Source organism: Oncorhynchus nerka, linkage group LG6 (genome assembly GCF_034236695.1).
Source record: "Oncorhynchus nerka isolate Pitt River linkage group LG6, Oner_Uvic_2.0, whole genome shotgun sequence".
Classification (NCBI taxonomy): domain Eukaryota; kingdom Metazoa; phylum Chordata; class Actinopteri; order Salmoniformes; family Salmonidae; genus Oncorhynchus; species Oncorhynchus nerka.
Genome location: NC_088401.1, coordinates 20,316,156 through 20,337,380, shown reverse-complemented (window position 1 = coordinate 20,337,380; position 21,225 = coordinate 20,316,156). Strand labels below are relative to the sequence as shown.

Here is a 21,225-nt window from a genome sequence, read left to right as displayed (position 1 = left end):
ACATTTAGGTGATAGAGGAGCTCAAAATGGAGCCTTTTTGCATACACCACCCTACCATCACTTTAAAAAGATACTGTTTTTTATATTTTTTTATATCTAACCTTTAACATCTTATCTAAAAATGAGTAAACTCTGATTTGTTTCATGTTGCCTAGAAGGCCATTATCCCGGAGTCACCTCTTCACTGTTGTTTTGCGGGTACTATTTAATGAAGCTGCCAGTTGAGGACTTGTGAGGAGTCTGTTTCTCAAACTAGAGAATCTAATTGTCCTCTTGCTCAGTTGTGCACTGGGCCTCCCACTCCTCTTTCTATTCTGATTAGAGCCAGTTTTTGCTGTTCTGTGAAGGGAGTAGTACACAGCGTTGTACGAGATCTTCAGTTTCTTGGCAATTTCTCACATGGAATAGCCTTCATTTCTCCGAACAAGAGTAGACTGACGAGTTTCAGAAGAAAGTTCTTTATTTCTGGCCATTTTGAGCCTCTAATTGAACCCACAAATGCTGATGCTCCAGATACTCGACTAGTCTAAAGAAGGCCAGTTTTATTGCTTCTTTAAATAGAACAACAGTTTTCAGCTGTGCTAACATAATTGCAAAAGGGTTTTCTAATGATCAATTAGTCTTTTAAAATTATAAACTTGGATTAGCTAACACAATGTGCCATTGGAACACAGGAGTGATGGTTGCTGATAATGGGCCTCTGTACGCCTATGTAGATATTCCATTACAATAGTCATTTACAACATTAACAATGTCTACAATGTCTCAATTTGATGTTATTTTAATTGACAAAAAATGTGCCTTTCTTTCAAAAACAATGACATTTCTAAGTGACCCCAAACTTTTGAACGGTAGTGTATGTTGTAGCTTAGAGACCTTATTTTGCGTCATCAAACGTGTTTGTGTTGTGCCCACCATTGGTGGAAAAACAGCATGCTCTTGAATATGTGTCATGTTTTGGCTGATACATGAACTAAAATGTCAATGAAAACAAATGTTGACTATCAAATGCTACCACAAAGATGGTTAGAGGTCCACACATCAGAGAATGTTGATGTGAGTTGGAATATCCATTGTCTTAAAATAAACTCTAAATATTCCATAGAAAACCTATTGAAATTATAGAAATATAGATATTAGAATAGACAGTCCCATTCAAGTTGATATTTGATGGTTGGTGGACTGCTGGCCAATGGTGGAAAAAGTACCGAATTCTCATACTTGAGTAAAAGTAAAGATACCTTAATAGAAAATTATTAAAGTGAAAGTCACCCAGTAAAATACTACATGAGTAAAAGTCTAAAAGTATTTGGTTTTAAACATACTTAACTATCAAAAGTAAATGAAATTGCTAAAATATACTTAAGTATCAAAATAAAGTAAAAGTATAAATCATTTCACATGACTTATATTAAGCAAACCAGATGGCTCAATTTTATTGATTTGAACATTTATGGATAGCCAGGGGCACACTCCAACACTCATACATACTTTACAAACGAAGCATTTGTGTTTAGTGAGTCCACCAGAACAGAGGCAGTGGGGATGACCAGGGATGTTACATTTACATTTAAGTCATTTAGCAGACGCTCTTATCCAGAGTTCTCTTGATAAGTGTGTGATTTGGACACTTTTCCAGTACTCTTAAGCATATAAAATGTAACGAGTACTTTTGGGTGTCAGGGAAAGTGTATGGAGTAAAAGTACATTATTTTATTTAGAAATGTTAGACAAAATTTGTCAAATATAAATAGTAAAGTACAGATACCCCCAAAAAACGACTTAAGTAGTACGTTAAAGTATTTTTACTTAAGTATTTTATACCTCTGCTGGTGGCCATCTTTATGGCAGTAATTGAAACTTTAAAATCGAATTAAATGTAAATGTGTGTACCAGCTAAATTGCAGTGGTCTTAATGGGTAGGTCCATTCTATTCATTATGTTTCTGTTATTGAAATGACACCCACCCTGTGTTCAAGAGAATACTGTGTCTCAACCAATGATTTATATATAATGGTTTATATACATCATTGTTCTCAACCGATGATGGGCACAACACAAACACTTCAGACATTGTAAAATAGGGTCTAAGCTACAACATCTGAAAATGACAAAAAAAAAATCAGAGTTCAGACTTTTTTGACAATTGACGTTGAAGATTAAATTACAATGTTGTGTTTTTTCTCTCAAGAAATTATAAAATAGTTTGACAACCCTATTTCTAAGATTTCAAATTGTATTAAACTCAACCGTTAATCGTCCTCAGTGATTAACGTGTTTGCCTGACAACAAAAGGAATTATTCTGCTGCTCTACAGTGCGTTCAGAAAGTCTTCAGACCCCTTGACCTCTTACCAATTTTGTTTTGTTACAGCCTTATTCTAACATTGATTAAATTGTTTTCCCCCCTCATCAATCTACACACAAACCTGTTTTTGCTTTGTCATTATGGGGTATTGTGTGTAGATTGATGAGGAAAATGTTTTATTTAATCCATTTTAGAATAAGGCTGTAACAACAACATGTGGAAAAAGTCAAGGGGTCTGAATACTTTCCGAATACACTGTATGTTCGCCACATTGAGGAGTAGAAACTAACGGCCCTGGGCGTGGGGTAGCGTTTGGCCGGCGCAAGGAGTTTGAGTAGCCAGGCAAGTCTCATGTTAGTGTGGGGTATGCAAAATGGGTCGACTTTGAGCACCTATTTCTCCTGAATGTTTTGGCATTGTTTTGGCATTCGGTTCCAAAAAGTAACTTTCTGACCTCTACCACGACCAAACATGTTTGGAAGGTTTCGTTCAAATCTAAAGGGGTGAATTGAATTCATACGAACATTCAACAATTTATTATTTTGGTAGGCTATATTTTTACAGTGTATGTCATTGGGGGAAATGTTCTGCCCTTGATGACGAGTCCATATTTTTTTGTTAACATACATTTAGATGTACATTATATGGAGCTCCATAAGCAGATGCTCCAGGTGGGCTGCAGTATTTTTCAGACAGCTGTTGAATGAATTTTAGAGGAAAATGTCAGAAAATGTGAGACTAAGTTTACGTAGGATTTTGTTGTCAAATAGTTTGGTGAGAGTCATTATACATTACAGTTGCGTCCCATAGTAAACATTGCACTCGGTTTACAGCATTTACATTTCTAGAGTTTGCTCGGAGCAATGTTTCCCTCTAGTGGGCACCTTTCGATGACAGCACAGTGGTTGTTATGGAAAAGCATTTCCCCGGAGGATCGGGGACAGAACAGCTGATCGGGTTCAGTCGGGCTGAGAACACGGATACGAGTTTGTGCTGCTGTCAGACTGAATGAACGTCACAGGTAAGCAACAAGTCTTGTTTTTAATCTCCAGTACATTTGAAGGTTGACATTTGAGTTACCCAAAGCAAACTTTTACCGGGGCTGAATGAGGACGGGTAAGTGAGCTGTGTAAACTAACGTTAGCAGGCTAGCGTGTATGCTACTGGATTGCTAATTAATTGGCATTACAAAATGTTAATGACTAACAGATTGCTGTCACGGATAGAGCGGGCATGTTGGATGTTAGAAGGTTATGATAAGCGATATTAGAAAAATAGTTGTTTATGATCACACAACTTATTCAGCAGCTAGCTACAGAGTTATGTGACCGGAATATAATATAGTCTATTTTTGACTGAATTACTCGCATTCAGTGAAACCAGGCAACAAGCATCCTAGCTAATTCGCCTGTGTTACTTGGCTGTAGAGTGCTAGTAATCTGCTAACATCTACCCCGTGAAGCAGAATTTGCTTACTATTTAAGGCTTTTAATGTATTGGTCTGTCATCAGACACATCGGTTGAGAACAATGATGTATATAAACCATTATATAAAATCATTGTTTGAGACACGGCATTCTCTTGAAAACAGGGTAGCTGGCATTTCAATCATAGAAACTTAATTAATAGAATGTACCTATCCCTTAAGACCACTGCAATCGAGCATCTCCTGTTATGTTTGGTGGACAACTTCTTAGATGATTGTAGACTGTTGTTAACATGTTCAATTCATTAAACCGTATACTTGCATTTTTCAGTAGGTAATTTTTTAATAGCTCATGATTCAGTGTTGTGAATCAATATGGTGCAGAACTGTTGTTTTGCTCACTAGGTACCAGGTAAAGAAGCCTAGATCGATGCATACATGTAATACCTTACTTTCGAATAGAAATGTAAGTCTTTATTCTGAGTTTAGCCACTTATGAGCTGTGTGGTGGAATTTGGCCATGCGTTATTCTGCAAGTCTGACTTTATGAGTTGTATGTTAGTGTTTTTTTGTGTGTCCAGGACCAACAATTATGGACAATGACCGTGGATAAAAAAATTGTCTTAATACATATTAATTTTAGGAGAAGGGGGGTGGATCAACATTATATTCAAGTAGATATAATTTATCCAATAGCAGTTTTACATTTTTACATGAAGTTGGTCAAGTTCGTAGTCATTTTACGAGCAGAACAGCTTAATTAAAAAAAGTTCCAAGCAGTCAAAACCATTGGTTTTTAGACCGGGGTGTCACCAAAGCAGTGGTTGTATTCATTCGGTTTCTCGTAGCTATTTGTCAGAGATGCATTGCAAGCAACAACAACAAAAATGCCAACAAAAACAACATTTATGACAATAACCTTCACCATTTGCATGACAATTAATCATTACCCCAAATTCCACAATGGTCACAGCCCTAGTTACCACTAGTACATTTATTTGAGTAGCACGCACACAATGCTGCTGCACTCACAACTGTATGCTATCTCAGATTCTGGAGATCTGAGAACACAATATCCTAGGCCACATTGTGACATGGCACAAACACTGGCTTATGTAAACTTCTGCTCTTGCTCAGTGGTTGACTCTTTTGAACGAGGGTAAGGTTCTTAAGGTCTTTTATCTGAGCAGCACAGTTTTCATACAGAAAGGAAAGAGACCCCTACTCAATCAAGTCTTATCCAACTATTGAATAAACAATACTAGCTCCTATTTTCTCTGCCTTAATCAATATAGGCCTAACCATTGGGAACAATGTCCATTCTTCAAAGGAGCCAGACAGTACAGCCTTTACTAACCTGGCTGTCATTGATCCATCTCTAACCACTATGTAGCCTAATGATCTCTCTCTTCCTCAGCTTTGTCTTTTTAATTGCACATTAAACCAATTGCACATTGAATCTGGGGATGGAAAAAAAAGCCTTTAGGAATATTGAACAGGAGATTAGACCACTGGGCAGTGGTTCAAGTGGCAGGATCATTCCATAACACCAACCATTGATTCAGCAATGTTAGCCTACATGAAAGCCACAAGCCATAGACACAGTGTACATGGGGTTGGTTCTTGCCTGGCTACCCAAACTCTTTTCTCTGGCAAAACGCTACGCCCAAATGCTACACCATGCCCAATGATTCTGGATGAACCTCCCTGATGATTTCTAGAATGGAAGATTGGTCCCAGAAACCGATGGGTTGGGCCAGAGCCAGAACACACGTGGGTATAGCAGGGTTTTGAGAATTCTTCATTGGCTTTGATATTCTGATTGGTTAGAGATGATCCAATCGCTGATGGCTTTGTTTTGTACAACACCCCTCATTTTGACTTCACCACTAATGACTTCAAGGATGGCAGTCTCAGAGTGAAGTATTTGAGAACGCTAGAGCAGCGGAAGAATTCAGTTTGAGTTGTCAGGCAAGGTTGGTTCTTTCTGTCCTCTGATGGAACAGAAATACAATTTAGGCCTAAATGTAGCCTACAGGTATGTTCAACTAGGCCTATCATTCTGACTGTAGCACTACCAACTTAGGCTATGTTTCTTTATTTCATCTTATCGCCTATAACGCTGCTTTAATCAGATCTCAAACATATTTTGACATTGACTTTGTCTCACCAAAATACTTAGGCCTATTGGTTATGAAGTAATCCCTTTGTTTGCCCTATAACAGTCCTTCTGAAAACCTTCCTCTGTAGGCCTTAAACTGTAACTCATTTATGCACAAATGTGTTTTATGATTTGTAGGCAAATTAAGTCATTTGCTTTTTCACTTGGGGACTAAACCACACCAAACACATATGAATGTGTGAGTATTCATAGTGAGGGCCAGTCACTGAGTGATTTGTTCCACAGAACCACCGGCCCTCCCTGCCCAAACTGAGTCAATGACTCATTGATGGTGGCTCTCCTGTAAACAGTTTCAAGCATTTACCGACCAAACTCAAAGTACACCGATGATACATGAAGAAAGCAGGTGACCAAACTAGGCCGCCCAGAAGCCGATAACCTGGGTCGTTCCACCTCAAAAATCACAAGAAAGAGGATTTCAACACCCACCATCTCAGATTGTTCTGAAATTGTTTCTGTTAGAAACCAATAAGATTAGCATTCCCGCAACATTATTTTGTTGAAATATCATTTGATATCAGAGAAATGCGTCATTGCATTTTGGTACACCAGAAGTACATTCATTTCTAATGGAGTGCTGTGTTTGCCTTGAAGCATTGCGTTGCAGAGGCAGTTGCAGTGCGTTCTGTGTGGTGTATGCTCAACCTGAAAAATAACATTCCTATCCAGCTTTTAATATACTGAAGGAAAATATAAACGCAACATGCAACAATTTAAAAGATGTTACTAAGCTACACTTCATAGAAGGAAATAAGTCAATTGAAATAAAATCATTAGGCCAGAATCTATTGATTTCGCATGAATGGGCAGGGGCGCAGCCATGGGTGGGCCTGGGAGGGCATAGGCCCAACCCACATGGGAGCCAGATCCACCCACTGGGGAGCCAGGTCCAGACAGTCAGAATGAGTTTTTACCCACAAAAGGGCTTTATTACAGACAAAAATAATCCTACCCTCCCACACACACACACCATGTGGTATGCGGTTGTGAGGCCAGTTTGACGTACTGCCAAATTCTCTAAAAGGACGTTGTAGGTGGCTTATGGTGGAGAAATTAACATTAAATTCTCTTACATCTGCTCTGTTGGATATTCTTGCAGTCAGCATGCCAATTGCACATTTCCTCAACTTGAGACATCTGTGGCATTGTGTTGTTTGACAAAACTGCACATTTTCGAGTGGCCTTTTATTGTCCTGGGCACAAGGCGCACCTGTGTAATGATAATTCTTTTTAATCAGCTTCTTGATATGCCGTGCCTGTCGGGTGGATGGATTATCTTGTCAAAGGAGAAATGCTCACTAACAGGGATGCAAACAAATTTGTACACAACATTTGAGAGAAATAAGCTTTTTGTGTGTGTGGAACATTTATGGGACCTTTAATTTCAGCTCATGAGAAAAGGGACCAACACTTTACATGTTGCGTTTATATATTTTTCCCTGTATACTTGGTATGGTTAGGGTGACGTTGTGAAAAGTTCAGTAGGCCTACCAAGTGGTATGCCCATAATTTTTTTTATGATAAACTGTAATCTGATTGCTGCCAGAGTACAGTAGGTTTTACTATCTATTGAAATATGCCCAGTTGCCTAAATGAACTGAGATAGAGGAGAGAGCGTCTCTACCAGTAAATGATCCCTGATTTAATCTTCCCTCCTCTATCGACTGTATTAATAGCCACTCAGCCATCACACACACTAAACACCAAGGTGTTTTTTTCTGCCAAATTCAGCATCCCACCAACTTTTTGCAGACTTTTCTTTATATATGAAAGGTATTTATGGTTGACAAAGCCTCTACTTTTATTTCCACGAATCAAACTAGTCATGATTGCGGTAAAGTTCGGCTTAGAATTAACTGTAGCCGAGAGGCAGCATATGTACACACGGCGAGGTAGGGTACTCCCGTTACTTCTATGTTAAATTGCCTACTTCAGTCATAACCCGACAACGGCTGTATGTATATGTGTGTGTGTGTATGTGTTTATATACATACATGCATGCATGCATACATACATACATACATACATACATACATACATACATACATACATACTACCGTTCAAAAGTTTGGGGTCACTTAGAAATGTCCTTGTTTTTGAAAGAAAAGCACATTTTTTTGGTCCATTAAAATAACATCAAATTGATCAGAAATATAGTGTAGACATTGTTATTGTTGTAAATGGATATTGTAGCTGGAAATGGCTGATTTTTAGTGGAATATCTACATAAGTGTACAGAGGCCCATTATCAGCAACCATCACTCCTGTGTTCTAATGGCACTTTGTTAGCTAATTCAAGTTTATCATTTTAAAAGGCTAATTGATCATTAGAAAACACTTTTGCAATTTATGTTAGCACAGCTGAAAACTGTTTTGCTGATTTTAAAGAAGCAATAAAACTTGCCTTTTAGACTAGTTGAGTATCTGGAGCATCAGCATTTGTGGGTTCGATTACAGGCTCCAAATGGCTAGAAACAAAGAACCTTCTTCTGAAACTCGTCAGTCTGTTCTTGTTCTGAGAAATTAAGGCTACTCCATGTGAGAAATTGCCAAGAAACAGAAGATGTACGAGATACTCCCTTCACAGAACAGAGCCAACTGGCTGTGAAGTGTCAGTCAAAATAAGATGACTCAAGAAATTACATTATTTTTGACGTTTTTACTAAAGAGATTTTTACATCTAACAAAGATGTTTGGTGCAGTATTTGTCAATGAAAAAATGTGCGTGAAAACGAGTCGTCTCTCGTTGAATGACAACAAAGACTTTATTGAAGAATCGCTACTGTTGACCAATCACCGACGAAGGGGCGTAAGACTTCAGCTCTGAACTTCGGCTTGCCTCCAGAATTTGTTTTGTGTGCCAGAACAGCAGAAGAAACCCTCACCAAAGTTTTTTTTTGAAACGTATCAAAATGTTGTCATAATATTATGCACAAACTCTACCGAACTGTTTCAGGTGGGAAGCATGTGGATGCCTTTACAGGGCAGAGAGGTTCTCTGAGTTGAGGAGGCACAGTGGCTGTTATTGTGCTAAACCTCGCTGTGGGCCACTGTGCCAGTCTGTGCTGGGCTAAAGTACACATACTGATCTGCTTCTGTTCCAGACTTACTCGCTGTTTGACTGCCTGGCTGTGACTTGGTGTGCTTTATGTTTCGCATTTGAACTGCAACAGACGGGCAAGGATGTCCTTCCGGCCTAAAACTCACTTTGTGACTTGCTCTATAAAGGATGTCTTCCATCCGCCTCAACCTTGTGTACACAAAGGGTCATAAGTTGATCCATAGGTGCCAACATGTTTCCTGACCCCAGGCAGAGCCCTGAGTTCATATCGATGTTTGGTTATGTAATTAAGCTATCACTTTCAAAATGACCTTTGAGACACCAGGCACAGTATATTCACAGAAATATGAGCATGATCTCTTTTTTTATTGTTATCATAAGTTGAGATCTAGGTGTATTCTACTGGCTATTCAGGGTGAAAGGAGACCCTTTTTGTAGGTTTCATTGCCATTGTTCAAGTGTGATTTTAAATAGGCTAGGTTTCATGGTCACTAATGGTCTTAAGATATAGTGGTGGCGTTTATATCCTTGGTGATTGACAGCATTACTGGGAGGACTGTCAGCCAAAGACTATGAGATTAGGCAGGAAGCGGAAGTTAGAGGTTTTGTGATTAAGCCATCTTTACGTACAAAGATGTAGCCTACTGCTACGACATCACATATCACTTCTGTCACACTCACGCTGAACACACTGCAACTGAACAGGCTCAACACAGGCATGCATAGAAAGCTATTATGTCCCTGAGTCCCATGGAGTTGTGTGCTCCAAGTGAGGTCGGCCAATGATCTGTGATTCAGAGGACAAACGCATACAGACCAGTAGTTCTCTGTGTCTTCATCACTTCATCCCTTTTGTTACATTCTGATGAGAGAAGTACATTCAAATATAGGCCTAGCTATTGGTGGTGTTGAATAAGATGTCACGTGCTGATTTGTGCTCTTTTTTTTATTTTAAGCGTTATGATTTACCTGAAGTGTTTAGTTCTTATGTGCTGATCCTAAAGGGATTGTGGGGATCTTCTTCCCAAATCTCCTTAAAGCTGGAATCCTTAATGCTGAAATTGTCAGGTCCATTTGTGATATTACAACAACAAAGAAGTTACTGAAAACAACATTTTTTTCATTGCACTCTTGATAGCAGAGCACCATTTAAAAAATATATATATCTTTTTTTTTACCATAATGCGGCAACAAAAACAACGGTGGTGGGGCACCTACTGCAGATTCCATCTTTAAAGATGGAGTCTGGGATCTTAAGCACAACAAATTCGTAACATATTGTACAAATCGGATTTGTAACATATCATACAAAATGGATGACGTAGTACACAATTAGATGATGTGGTACACAAAAAACGAGTACCCATTTTGGCTCGTGAGCACCACTTTCAACACTACTGGCTAAAATTATACAAAGTTCTAGAGCATCACTTTAAGAGTCTGTAAATAAGGATTATTCTCTTTCTGTGTTTACTGTAGTGGAAACCGGGCACCATCCCTCCGGTTTCTTATTGTGCACTGATTACAAGCTGTTCCGTGGAGTGTGAACACACTAGACATCGACAGCCTGTGTGTCAGCAGCAGGTGTCTGTCTGTTTATGGCTGCTTGGTGTCTCTGTAGCTAGGTCTTGTTTAGGAACAAAGTTCAGTTCTCTGTGATTGGGGATCAAGCAAGGTGTGGCCCTGGCCTCTATATTGCAGTAGGGCCTCATTATATTTTAATAGGAATACCGGTATACTCTGTGCCACTTTGTTAGTGTGTGCGGGTGTGTAGGATAAACATTCTGATTTGAATCCAAGGAAATCCTTACATTGTGGTCTGGGCACTGACAAAGGAAAGGTCATCCTAAATATAGTTTGAAGCCATAGTGACAGAAGTGTCCCTAAAGCAGGTCTATTCATTCAAGACTTGGGAATGACAATTATGAAAAGATTATGCTGTAAGGCCAGTTGTTTTCCAACTCTTTCAGTGGGGGCCACTTAATTTTTTTTCACCAGAATTTCTGGGTACCCCCCCAAGAATTAATCGCGACTCCCATCCCAAATCTAATGGCAACCTTACAATTGGTACATTTTGATTTTTACATCAACAAATAAACTTACATTCATTACATGTTAATTTCTTATCAAAAATAAATCAATACATTTTTCTAATTATCTTTCTCATTAACGATTGTATATTGTCTCATTAATTTGTTTTAAATGTTGGCGACCCCGACATTGATTACCACTGATGTAGGCTGCAGTAAGGTCACAACACAGTGGTCTCTGTAGTTTCACCATAGGTATACTTGAATGTAGCCAAAAGTGCCATGTGTTTGTGATGCCATCTTTCCTGTCTATGTTACAAGATATTTGATGTCTTTTTCCAGTCCCAGACCTGGTCCCCTCTGTTAGGCCTCTGTGACTTGAGTGGTCTCCATCTAAGCTGGGCCTGCCCGTAAGCAACTGCTCTCTCTATCTCCCTGTGTGCGTCTAGTTGACCTTCCTCTCAGCGACTCACAGGCCAGGCTAAATAATGGATGAGGTGCCTGGAAAGAGCGACTGGTGTGAGATGTTACTTACCTGGATAAATGGGAAGGGAGGGACAGAGGGCTTGGTGACAGCCAGGAGGGCCACTGCTAGCCAGGCATTTAGCACCCAAACCATTGTCTAGTTACTAGTACTACAGCCTGACTAATTAACAACCTACAGAATCCCTTCCTGATCCGTTCTCTTACACTAACCAACCACAGAGCGTGCTGTGCTGAAGTTGAGGGGGCATACGCAGGGCAGGCAGGGTGTCAATCATTAATGAAAGGCGTCCCATCTCCGGTTTCCCTGGGATAGAGGAGTGGGAGTGAAGAGTGGAGGATAAGGAGTGTACAGCTTCCAGATAACAGGCTTAGGAGGGCAGGTTGTGTACATTACTGTAACAGGGCTCTCTCTCTCTCTCTGAATATCACACTCACACACACTCTCTCCCTCTGTCAGGTAGCCTGGCGGGTAAGAGCGTTGGGCCACTAAACGAAAGGTTGCTGAATCGAATCCCCAAGCTGACAAGGTAAAAATCATGTGTCGTTCTGCCCCCTGAGCAAGGCAGTTAACCCACTGTTCCACCCGATGGCGTGGATGTTGATTATGGCAGCCCCCCGCACCTCTCTGATTCAGAGGGGTTGGGTTAAATGCGGAAGACACATTTTCAGTTGAATGCATTCAGTTGTTCAACTGACTAGGTATCCCCCTGTCTCTTTCTGTTTGCAGGTGTCAGGGGAGGGAGTAGAATGTTCTGTATTCTAAGAAGCACAATGGATTCTTGAGACGCTTTGATGCCTGACTCTTCCTGGTTCCCGAAGCACCACCTGCAGTGGCCTATTACAGGACTAGAAGTGATCCAATCCCCATGCATCCCCCACCTCTGACCAACCCCTGCCATTACATTCTCTCATACTACTGCACTCTAAAAACAAGCTCTATGCAGTATTAGTCCAAATCTCTGTTTATATTTTATTATCACATTGAACAATGTGACCTGGTTCCTCTTAGATGCTGAGTTTGTACTCTAAGTAACCACTTCACTTCAAGGTTTGCACCACAGCTCTCAGTATGGACTCCCACCCGGGGACTTGTGTGTTGGGTCCACTTCCCAGAGAGTGTAGGCCTAACCATCAATGGTTGCATTGCTGGCACTGACGGGGGCAGAGGCGAAGTAGTGTCACTGTTTCGGTCCCCCTCCCTCCAACCCAGAGGAATACAGGAAGGAACACAGGATTTAAGGACAGAGACGTGGTTCAGTATTCTGGATGGATCTGTTCCAGCAGGAGATGTTCCATAAAGATCTAGAGTAAGAACCAGTTGGTTCTCAGGTCTTGAATTTCCTTACATAGTCTTTAAAGCATATAGGCCCATGGAAGAGAGATTGATTCTCTGTTACTCACACAAAGAATACCGACTTGGACCTTTACACGTTGGAGATGTCTGCCACCTGACCTTCCAGCAGCTTTGATTATTTCTGTGTTCACTTTCAACTGATAAAACCCAGAACCAGATCAGAACAGTGAAACGGGAGGTGTAGGAAGTCTGAGGTGGGCGGTGGTGTGGCATGGCGGAGCACGGCGAGCTGCTCGGTGAGATGGCCACGGTTGGGCGTCTGAGTGCTACGGAGCGCCTGAAGCACGCTCAGAAGCGGCGCGCCCAGCAGCTGAAGGGCTGGGCCCAGATGGACAAGGATATGGCCCGTGGCGGGGGCAAGGCCGGACAGAAAGTGGACAAGAACAAGGGGCGCACGCGCAGGGTGGTCTTCCCCAACAACATCACCCTGCTGGAGGCTGCAGCCCGCAATGACCTGGAGGAAGGTGAGTCAGTCAGCACACCACTATGGGCTGGTTTCCCGGACACAGATAAAGACTAGTCCTGGAATAAAAAACACGCTCAATGGAGAATCACTATTAAAAGTGTGTTTTAGACCTGGACTAAGCTTAGGCTAATCCATGTCTGGGAAACCAGCCATAGAGGTTATCCCACTTTATAAACTGGGTGGGTCCAGCCCTGAATGCTGATTGGCTGAAATCCGTGGTATATCAGACCGTATTCCACAGGTATGACAACATGTATTTCTACTGCTCTAATAACCAGTTTATAATAGCAATAAGGCACCTCGGGGGTTTGTGATATATGGCCAATATACCACGTCTAAGGTCTGTGTCCAGGCACTCTGCTTTGCGTCGTGATTAAGAACAGCCTTTAGCTGTGGTATATTGGCCATATAGCACACCTCCTAGGGCCTTAAATAACCCTCACTGTTGTTGTTATGGTTGCTGTTCTTCCAAGTAGCCTAGCATGAATTACACAGTACAACTACTCTATAAACACAAGGGCAATTCCACAATAACATTGATGCTGAGACTTTGATTTTTCACTTTAAAATGTATGTTAAACAAAAAACAATGATTGTTAACAGAATGACTGATTGTGTTGTCATTCTGTTACCTAACTTTGCATCGGCACTGTTCCTCAAGTAAAATGTTCAATGGAAATGGTTAAAAGTTGTACTTGTGTATAGGAAATGATTCATGCATATTTTTTGTGAGACGCGTCATACTTCTAAACTTGTCAGACCAGGCATTTGGTTTCAATGGTGCTATTGTTTCCACACATGATTATGTTTAATTATAGTGGTCACTCGTAACTAACTTTTGCCTGCATTACAAGAGCAGAGGCTATCTGAAGTTAGGATTCGTAGCATAGCTTAGTGAGTAACTAACGGCCACGCTGTTGTGATTGTGTCTCTCTGCAGTCAGGGAGCTGCTGAACGGTGGAGTCAGTCCAGATCTGTACAATGAGGACGGACTCACTGCCCTGCACCAGGTACACACACACACACACACACACACACACACACACACACACACACACACTCAAACATACTCTTAAACACATACTCTCAAACATATACACACACACACACCAGGTACAGACAGTTGTGACCACCCACAACCAACAGGTCAGCCTGTTTGTGCATTGTTTTGTGTTGTCAGCTCTCAGAACTGTAAGTACTGTCTGTTGTGTCTATCTGTCTGTTTTGTCTAACTAACATCACAGTTTATGTAAACACTGTAGAGCGTTTTCACATTGCTTCCAGGGCTAGCCATGTAACTGCTGCTCTGGACCAAGGCTCTTGCTTACATTCCTAGACCATTGGGGAGGATAAGTTTAGTTATGCTTCCCTTCATAGCACTCCTGTATTGTTTGGAAAGTTCTACGAACACCACCAAGAAACAACACTGCTCTCTTTATAAGTCAAAATGACACAGACCCTACATATACACATTAACACACTGTCAACACATGAGTGTCACTAGAGAGAACAGTGTTCTCTTTATAAGTCAAAATGACACAGACCCTACATATACACATTAACACACACTGTCAACACAAGAGTGTCACTAGAGAGAACAGTGTTCTCTTTGTAAGTCAAAATGACACAGACCCTACATATACACATTAACACACACTGTCAACACGAGTGTCACTAGAGAGAACAGTGTTCTCTTTGTAAGTACTATCTATAATTATTTCTTCCCTTTGAAAAAAGTGAATGTGTTTTACTTAGTAAACGACTGCAGGCCTGGGCCTATGCAAATTCAGCTTACACTGCAGTTGACTTACTGATGGTAGAACACTGTAGGTGTTCTGTAGGTGATGTATTCATTGGTTTGTCTGTCTGTCTGCCCCCCTGCAGTGCTGCATTGATGACTTTGTGGAGCTGGTACAGTGTCTGTTGGACGCCGGGGCCAGTGTGAACGCCTGTGACAGTGAGCTGTGGACGCCGCTCCACGCTGCTGCCACCTGTGGACACACAGCCCTGGTGCAGCTCCTGGTGCAGTCGTGAGTCACATTTAGAAACCCTTCAACGTGACACTTTCTCTCGCTGGACTGCTGGTCACAGACATGTACACACAGTTACAATGTACTACTTTACTTAGACTTGGAAAAATAAGTTTGAGTAACTAAGTACGAGTTTGGACACGGCCCTCTGGTTGAACTTCCCCAAAATCTATTCTTAGCCTTTCTTCATAGGCACTATCGTATCATATAAACATATGGTTACAATTCTAGGACATCCTTATCATTTACTACAGTAAATTACCACTGTGTGTCAGTGAATATACTGTACTGCAGCTACATGTGACGGTGATGCATGTGCCACTGGTGTAATGAGTCCCTGTCTCCTGATTTAACGTTCTCCTTGTCTGTGTCCAGTGGTGCAGAGATGCTGGCGGTCAACGCTGATGGCAACATGCCCTATGACCTTTGTGAGGACGAGGCCACGCTGGAGCTGCTAGAGATGGTCATGGCAGAGCAGGGTCAGAACCCAACTCGACATCCTCTCCTTCTCCACAACCTTATCCTCTATTTGCATTCCCAACTACTCCCAATCATTCTCATGCCATGACTACAGCCTTGAGCCTTCATCCTTAGCTACCTAGCCCTTCTCTTCCCAGTTGTGATCCCCACCATGACCCTTACTAAAAATCGGTCCTAGTCAAATGGTCTTGTGTTGACTTCCTGTGTACCTGTGCAGGTATAACCCAGGACCGTATAAACCAGTGTCGTGGGGCTAAGGAGATGGAGATGCTGACGGACCTTCGAGCGCTGGTCCAGAGTGGTGCGGACCTGAACGCTCAGGATGACAATGGGGCCACACTGGTGAGACACTGTAATCTGTTTGTTTTTAAAAATGTTTATCTTCCCCTCTAATCAGGGACTGATTTTAGACCTGGGACAACAGGTGGATGCAATTAATAAAACCAGAAGTACTCTGGACCTTGTAGGGTAGGATTTTGAATACCCCCCCTGTAAACCTTAAAATACACCTGAAAACACACTTGGCTGGGAATAACTGTTCAAATACATTACTTACAAACAGCACTAAGGTTCACATTACTGACAAACAGCACTAAGGTTCACATTACTGACAAACAGCACTAAGGTTCACATTACTGACAAACGGCACTAAGGTTCACATTACTGACAAACGGCACTAAGGTTCACATTACTGACAAACGGCACTAAGGTTCACATTACTGACAAACGGCACTAAGGTTCACATTACTGACAAACGGCACTAAGGTTCACATTACTGACAAACGGCACTAAGGTTCACATTACTGACAAACGGCACTAAGGTTCACATTACCGACAAACGGCACTAAGGTTCACATTACCGACAAACGGCACGAAGGTTTGAACTTCTAGTCTCATATTATAATCCATAGATTCACCTCACCACTGGTATAAAAGGTTGACTGTGTAACAATCTGTCCTCTGTCTCACTTCACATCCAGCTGCACTTAGCGGCGGCTAACGGCTACCTGTTGGTAGGGGAGCTGTTGTTGGAGCACCAGGCCAAAGTGGAGGAGAAGGACACAGACGGCTGGACACCACTCCATGCCGCCTCCTGCTGGGGACAGGTCAGTATTGCCGCACTCAGAACAGTTTAGAAAGAAGCTACGTCCCCCTTTCTCAACTGTCATGCTATGGGCGGCAGGTAGCCTAGCGGTTAAGAGCATTGAGCCAGTAACCAAAAGGTCGCTGGTTTGAATCCTCGAGCTGACTAGGTGAAAAATATGTTGATGTGCCCTTGAGCAAGGCACTTAACCCTAATTGCTCCTGTTCAGGATAAGAGCGTCCTCTAAATGACTCAAATGTAAAATATGCCATGCTATGCTAAATGGCTGTATTGCCTGACAAACCTGAACATGCTGGTGTTTCTTGTTTCCCCAGGTCCAGATGGTGGAGCTACTGGTGGCTCATGGGGCCAGTCTCAACACCAAGTCCGTTCTGGAAGAGACGCCACTGGGTAAGAACACAACTATCAACCCCCTCAGAGACTGTGTAGATGTGAAGGGCAATGACAGAAAAGGATTGGACAGTATAGATGAACTTACTGTTGTCTTGGTAGATAATTGTTGTCCAGACACAGCATAAACGTGTTTCATAGGGACTGAAATCCTGAATGGGGATGACATGTCCTGACCCTGTTGTGTTTTCTGTCCGTGGCAGATGTGTGTGCGGATGAGGAGGTGAGAGCCAAGCTGATGGAGCTGAAGCACAAACACGATGCCATCATGAAGAGTCGGGACCGACACAAGGGCACCTTGCAGAAACGAGCCTCCAGCACTGGCAGCAGAGGGTGAGGGGGGGACAAGAGAGAGGATTAGTTCAAGAATTGAGGGGATAGGATAATGGTTTTGTTTAGACACATGTAAAACCCTCAAACTACGGTCACTCTCTCCAGCTTGTAGCTGTATCTACAGTATCTCTCTCTGTCGTCCCCTGTCTGAGCAGTAAGGTGGTGCGGCGTGTGAGCATCAATGAGCGTTCCAGCCTGTACCGGCGGGAGCACCACAAGGAGGCCATGGTGTGGCAGGAGAGAGGCCGGCAAGCCGAGCCGCAGGACGACGACGAGGACAGACAGACTGACAACGAGCTCCACCAGCATGTTGCCATGGTGAGTGGTACTGTATTACTCCTGTCATAGCAACAACACCAGGACAAACTTCTACCATGTTCAATTAACACTGAGAATAGATGATATGGTTGATAGGTGAATGTGTCATATTAACTCTCTTGCGCTGGCTCTCTCAGGCTGCAGGTGCCATGTCGAGGGGGGAGGATGACGAGGGAGGGGAGAGGAAGTTCAATCTGGGGAACGGTGGTATTCCCCTGGCACTGTCGGCGTCAGTCCCAGGGGAGCAGTGGAGCGGAGGCCGGATGGACCGCAGCGCCTCTTACCAGCTGAGCCCTGCCTCGGGGACCGGGGAGGCAGGGGACAGCATGACCCGGGAGAAATCCCACCAGACACTAGCGGACCTGAAACGCCAGCGGGCCGCAGCCAAGCTCAACAAGTACCCAGCCCCACCCGCTCCAGAGGAGATGCCCCCTTCTCCCGCCCCTCTGCAGGATGTGACCCCGTCCGGAGCCGCCCAGGAGACACACAGCACAGAGGTGGCCTCCCCCAGCACTGTGTACTTCACCCCAGCCAGCGGGGACCCGCCCCTGCTCAAACTACAAGCCCCAGAGGAGGACACCTCCAACAACACCAAGGAGCCCTGCTGTGGACTCATGTAGGGACAAACACTTCCAAACACCCACTGCCTGACTGGAAATTAAAGTGGGCGATGTGTAACAATCAAAAATGATTTCAAAACGCTACGGTGACGACCAGATATACTTTTAAGGATTCATTGCAGTTGGATTTATTCTAAGTTTATTATTTGGTTCCGTTAAGCGCCTACTTCCATCAATTACATGCCATTGAATGTTTGGTCTACTCTCCATTTTGGTCAATGTGGTTATACATTCCATCTTCTTGCATCAATTTATTTTTAGCCCTCCTTCCTGAAATGTCTAAAACAAGATTTTTCTAATGGAGGGAATGTAAAACATTTTCCAATATATGAGCACTTAACGTTCCTCTGTTGATAAGGGTGTGGCCAGAGCCATAGATTTACATACATGGATATTGCTCTGCATATCTATGGACCTCGTATAGAGAGAGACCTTATGTGCCCACCTGGTGGCTTCTAAGAGAACTACAGATTCCAGTATTACTCCTTCAATACCACGGAGTACTTTTTTTTGTTTAATCCCTTTTTTCCATGTTTGTTTAAGGCAATTCAGTCAAAAGAGCGTTTTCTCATATCAAGCATATTATATATGAACTGGCCATCTGACTTAAGTGAATAAGATTTGCTCATTTAAAGCAGAAAGGGGCTAGAGAAGCGTGAATGAACCAAAGCTGATTATTTTACTTAATTTTTTTCAAGCTGAAAATCGGACCAATGAATGATAATTTTCTACTCATGATTGACTGAGCATGATTTGAGATATGCACAGTAAATGGATTTAAGAGAAGGAGAGATTAGGATCGAGAGTGATTGTTACAAAAGGGTACATAATAATGGCATTTGGTGTTATTTGTTTTCTATACACACTCACACCAGTCTGTCTGTTGACAGGGTACAGAAGTGGGAGTGTTTGTAGATGATGGTTTCTCTTTCTTGTTGGTTTGAATTTGCATCAAATTTACACACGTTTAGACAAGTGCTATTTCCCTGCCTTTCTACTGATCAGCATTCAGCACTGTTCTCAAAATAGTTTTTTTTGTTCGTAAATCAAATACTGTTCCAGTGCACTAAGAACCTACATTTTCTACGGTGCAATTTGTAAACAAGGGTTTTGTTTTCTAAATGATTGTAAGAGATTATCTAATATTCAAATTAATATAAATTGTGTTTTTGTCATGGTGTTTGTCCCACCTCAGGATAAAATGACTTCTTATAGGCATTTCTATTTAAACTATTTCTATGCTGTGAATAGGGTTGTACACAGTGTACAAAACATTAGGGACACATGCTCTTTCCATGACTTGGACTGACCGGGTGAATCCAGGTAAAGGCTATGATCCATTATTGATGTCACTTGTTAAATCCACTTCAGTCAGTGTATATGAAGGGAAGGAGACAGGTAAAAGAAGGATTTTTAAGCCTTGAGACATGGCTTGTGTATGTGTGCTATTCAGAGGGTGAATGGGCAAGACGATATTTAAGTGCCTTGAACGGGGTATGGTAGTAAGTGCAAGACGCACCGGTTAGTGTGTCAAGAACTGCAACGCTGCTGGGTTTCACGTTCAACAGTTTCCCTTGTGTATCAAGAATGGTCCACCACCCAAAGGACACAATTGTGGACCGCATTGGCGTCAACATGGGCCAGCATCTGTGTGGAACACTTTTGACACCCTGTAGAGTCCATGCCCTGACAAATTGAGGCTGTTCTGAGGGCAAAAGGGGATGCAACTCAATATTAAAGGTGTTCCTAATGTCTTGTACACTCTGGATATTAATGACATTTCATTTTTGTGTCAACACCATTTGGCAACCCATCCCTTACAGGATTATTTCACACACAAACTACAATGATTCACAGTGATAGTTATTCCGGTGTTGCGTACAGTGTGCACCTCAAAAGGAATGAAAAGAAAAGAAAAACATAAATAGTAGATACGGTTATCCAATCAATAATAACCCTAGGGCAGTGAAAAATGAAATATAATACTGAAAAATGTATTATATTTTTGTGTATGGAGTAGATTAACCATTCCTTTACAACAAACCATTCCTGCCTAGAAACCAGTATCTTCTACATTGCTGCCTTAATGAAATGAAGGGGGCATCAGAACAACTGACAGACCATCTTGGTTAGCCTTGTCAATGTGATGGTTTGTCAACAGTAAGTGCCTACTATAGGGTTGATTGGCTAAGTGTAAATAGTTTGCATTGCTTGCACAAAATTCCACATAGACCATGTGGAATTCTGATTGATGTGAAGTATGGGACTAAATGCCTTTGACTCTCTCCTAAATGTACTATTGAAATGTCTCCTTCCATAATGGAACTCAGTCCTCAATTACACATTTACATTTGTTTGTTTTAATGTAGAACATAATTTGTATGGTTGTTGCCTGTTTAAAAAGTCATGTTTTCACAGAGGGTGGTGCGACATGGGCTTAGGAGTACATGTGTGGACATGTCATTTATTTGTATATATTGGGAGTAAGATGGACAGTCGTGCTTGCTCTCCTAATAGATACACTATATATACATAGGTATGTGAACACCTCTTCAAATTAGAACATTCAACTATTTCAGCCACACCTGTTGTTGACAGGTGTATGAAGTTGAGTACACAGCCATGCAATCTCCATGG

The 21,225-nt window shown here is 42.0% G+C and overlaps 1 protein-coding gene across 2 annotated transcripts; it reads left to right on the top strand.

The window, feature by feature from the left end:
• The first annotated feature begins 3,225 nt into the window (after positions 1–3,225).
• LOC115130151 (protein phosphatase 1 regulatory subunit 16A-like) lies at positions 3,226–20,347 on the top strand. 2 transcript variants are annotated; one of them, XM_065019373.1, is made up of 12 exons: positions 3,226–3,328; positions 11,950–12,019; positions 12,220–13,310; positions 14,252–14,322; positions 15,197–15,342; positions 15,718–15,821; positions 16,040–16,164; positions 16,803–16,928; positions 17,242–17,317; positions 17,521–17,650; positions 17,806–17,968; positions 18,106–20,347. In XM_065019373.1, the coding sequence occupies exons 3-12, from the start codon at positions 13,058–13,060 to the stop codon at positions 18,586–18,588; spliced, it is 1,677 nt and encodes a 558-aa protein (XP_064875445.1). In that variant the 5' UTR covers positions 3,226–3,328; positions 11,950–12,019; positions 12,220–13,057; the 3' UTR covers positions 18,589–20,347. The 2 variants fall into 2 exon arrangements, with proteins under 2 accessions (XP_064875445.1, XP_029516824.1); XM_029660964.2 differs by having other exon boundaries at positions 3,232–3,328; positions 11,954–12,019.
• The last annotated feature ends 878 nt before the right edge of the window (positions 20,348–21,225 follow it).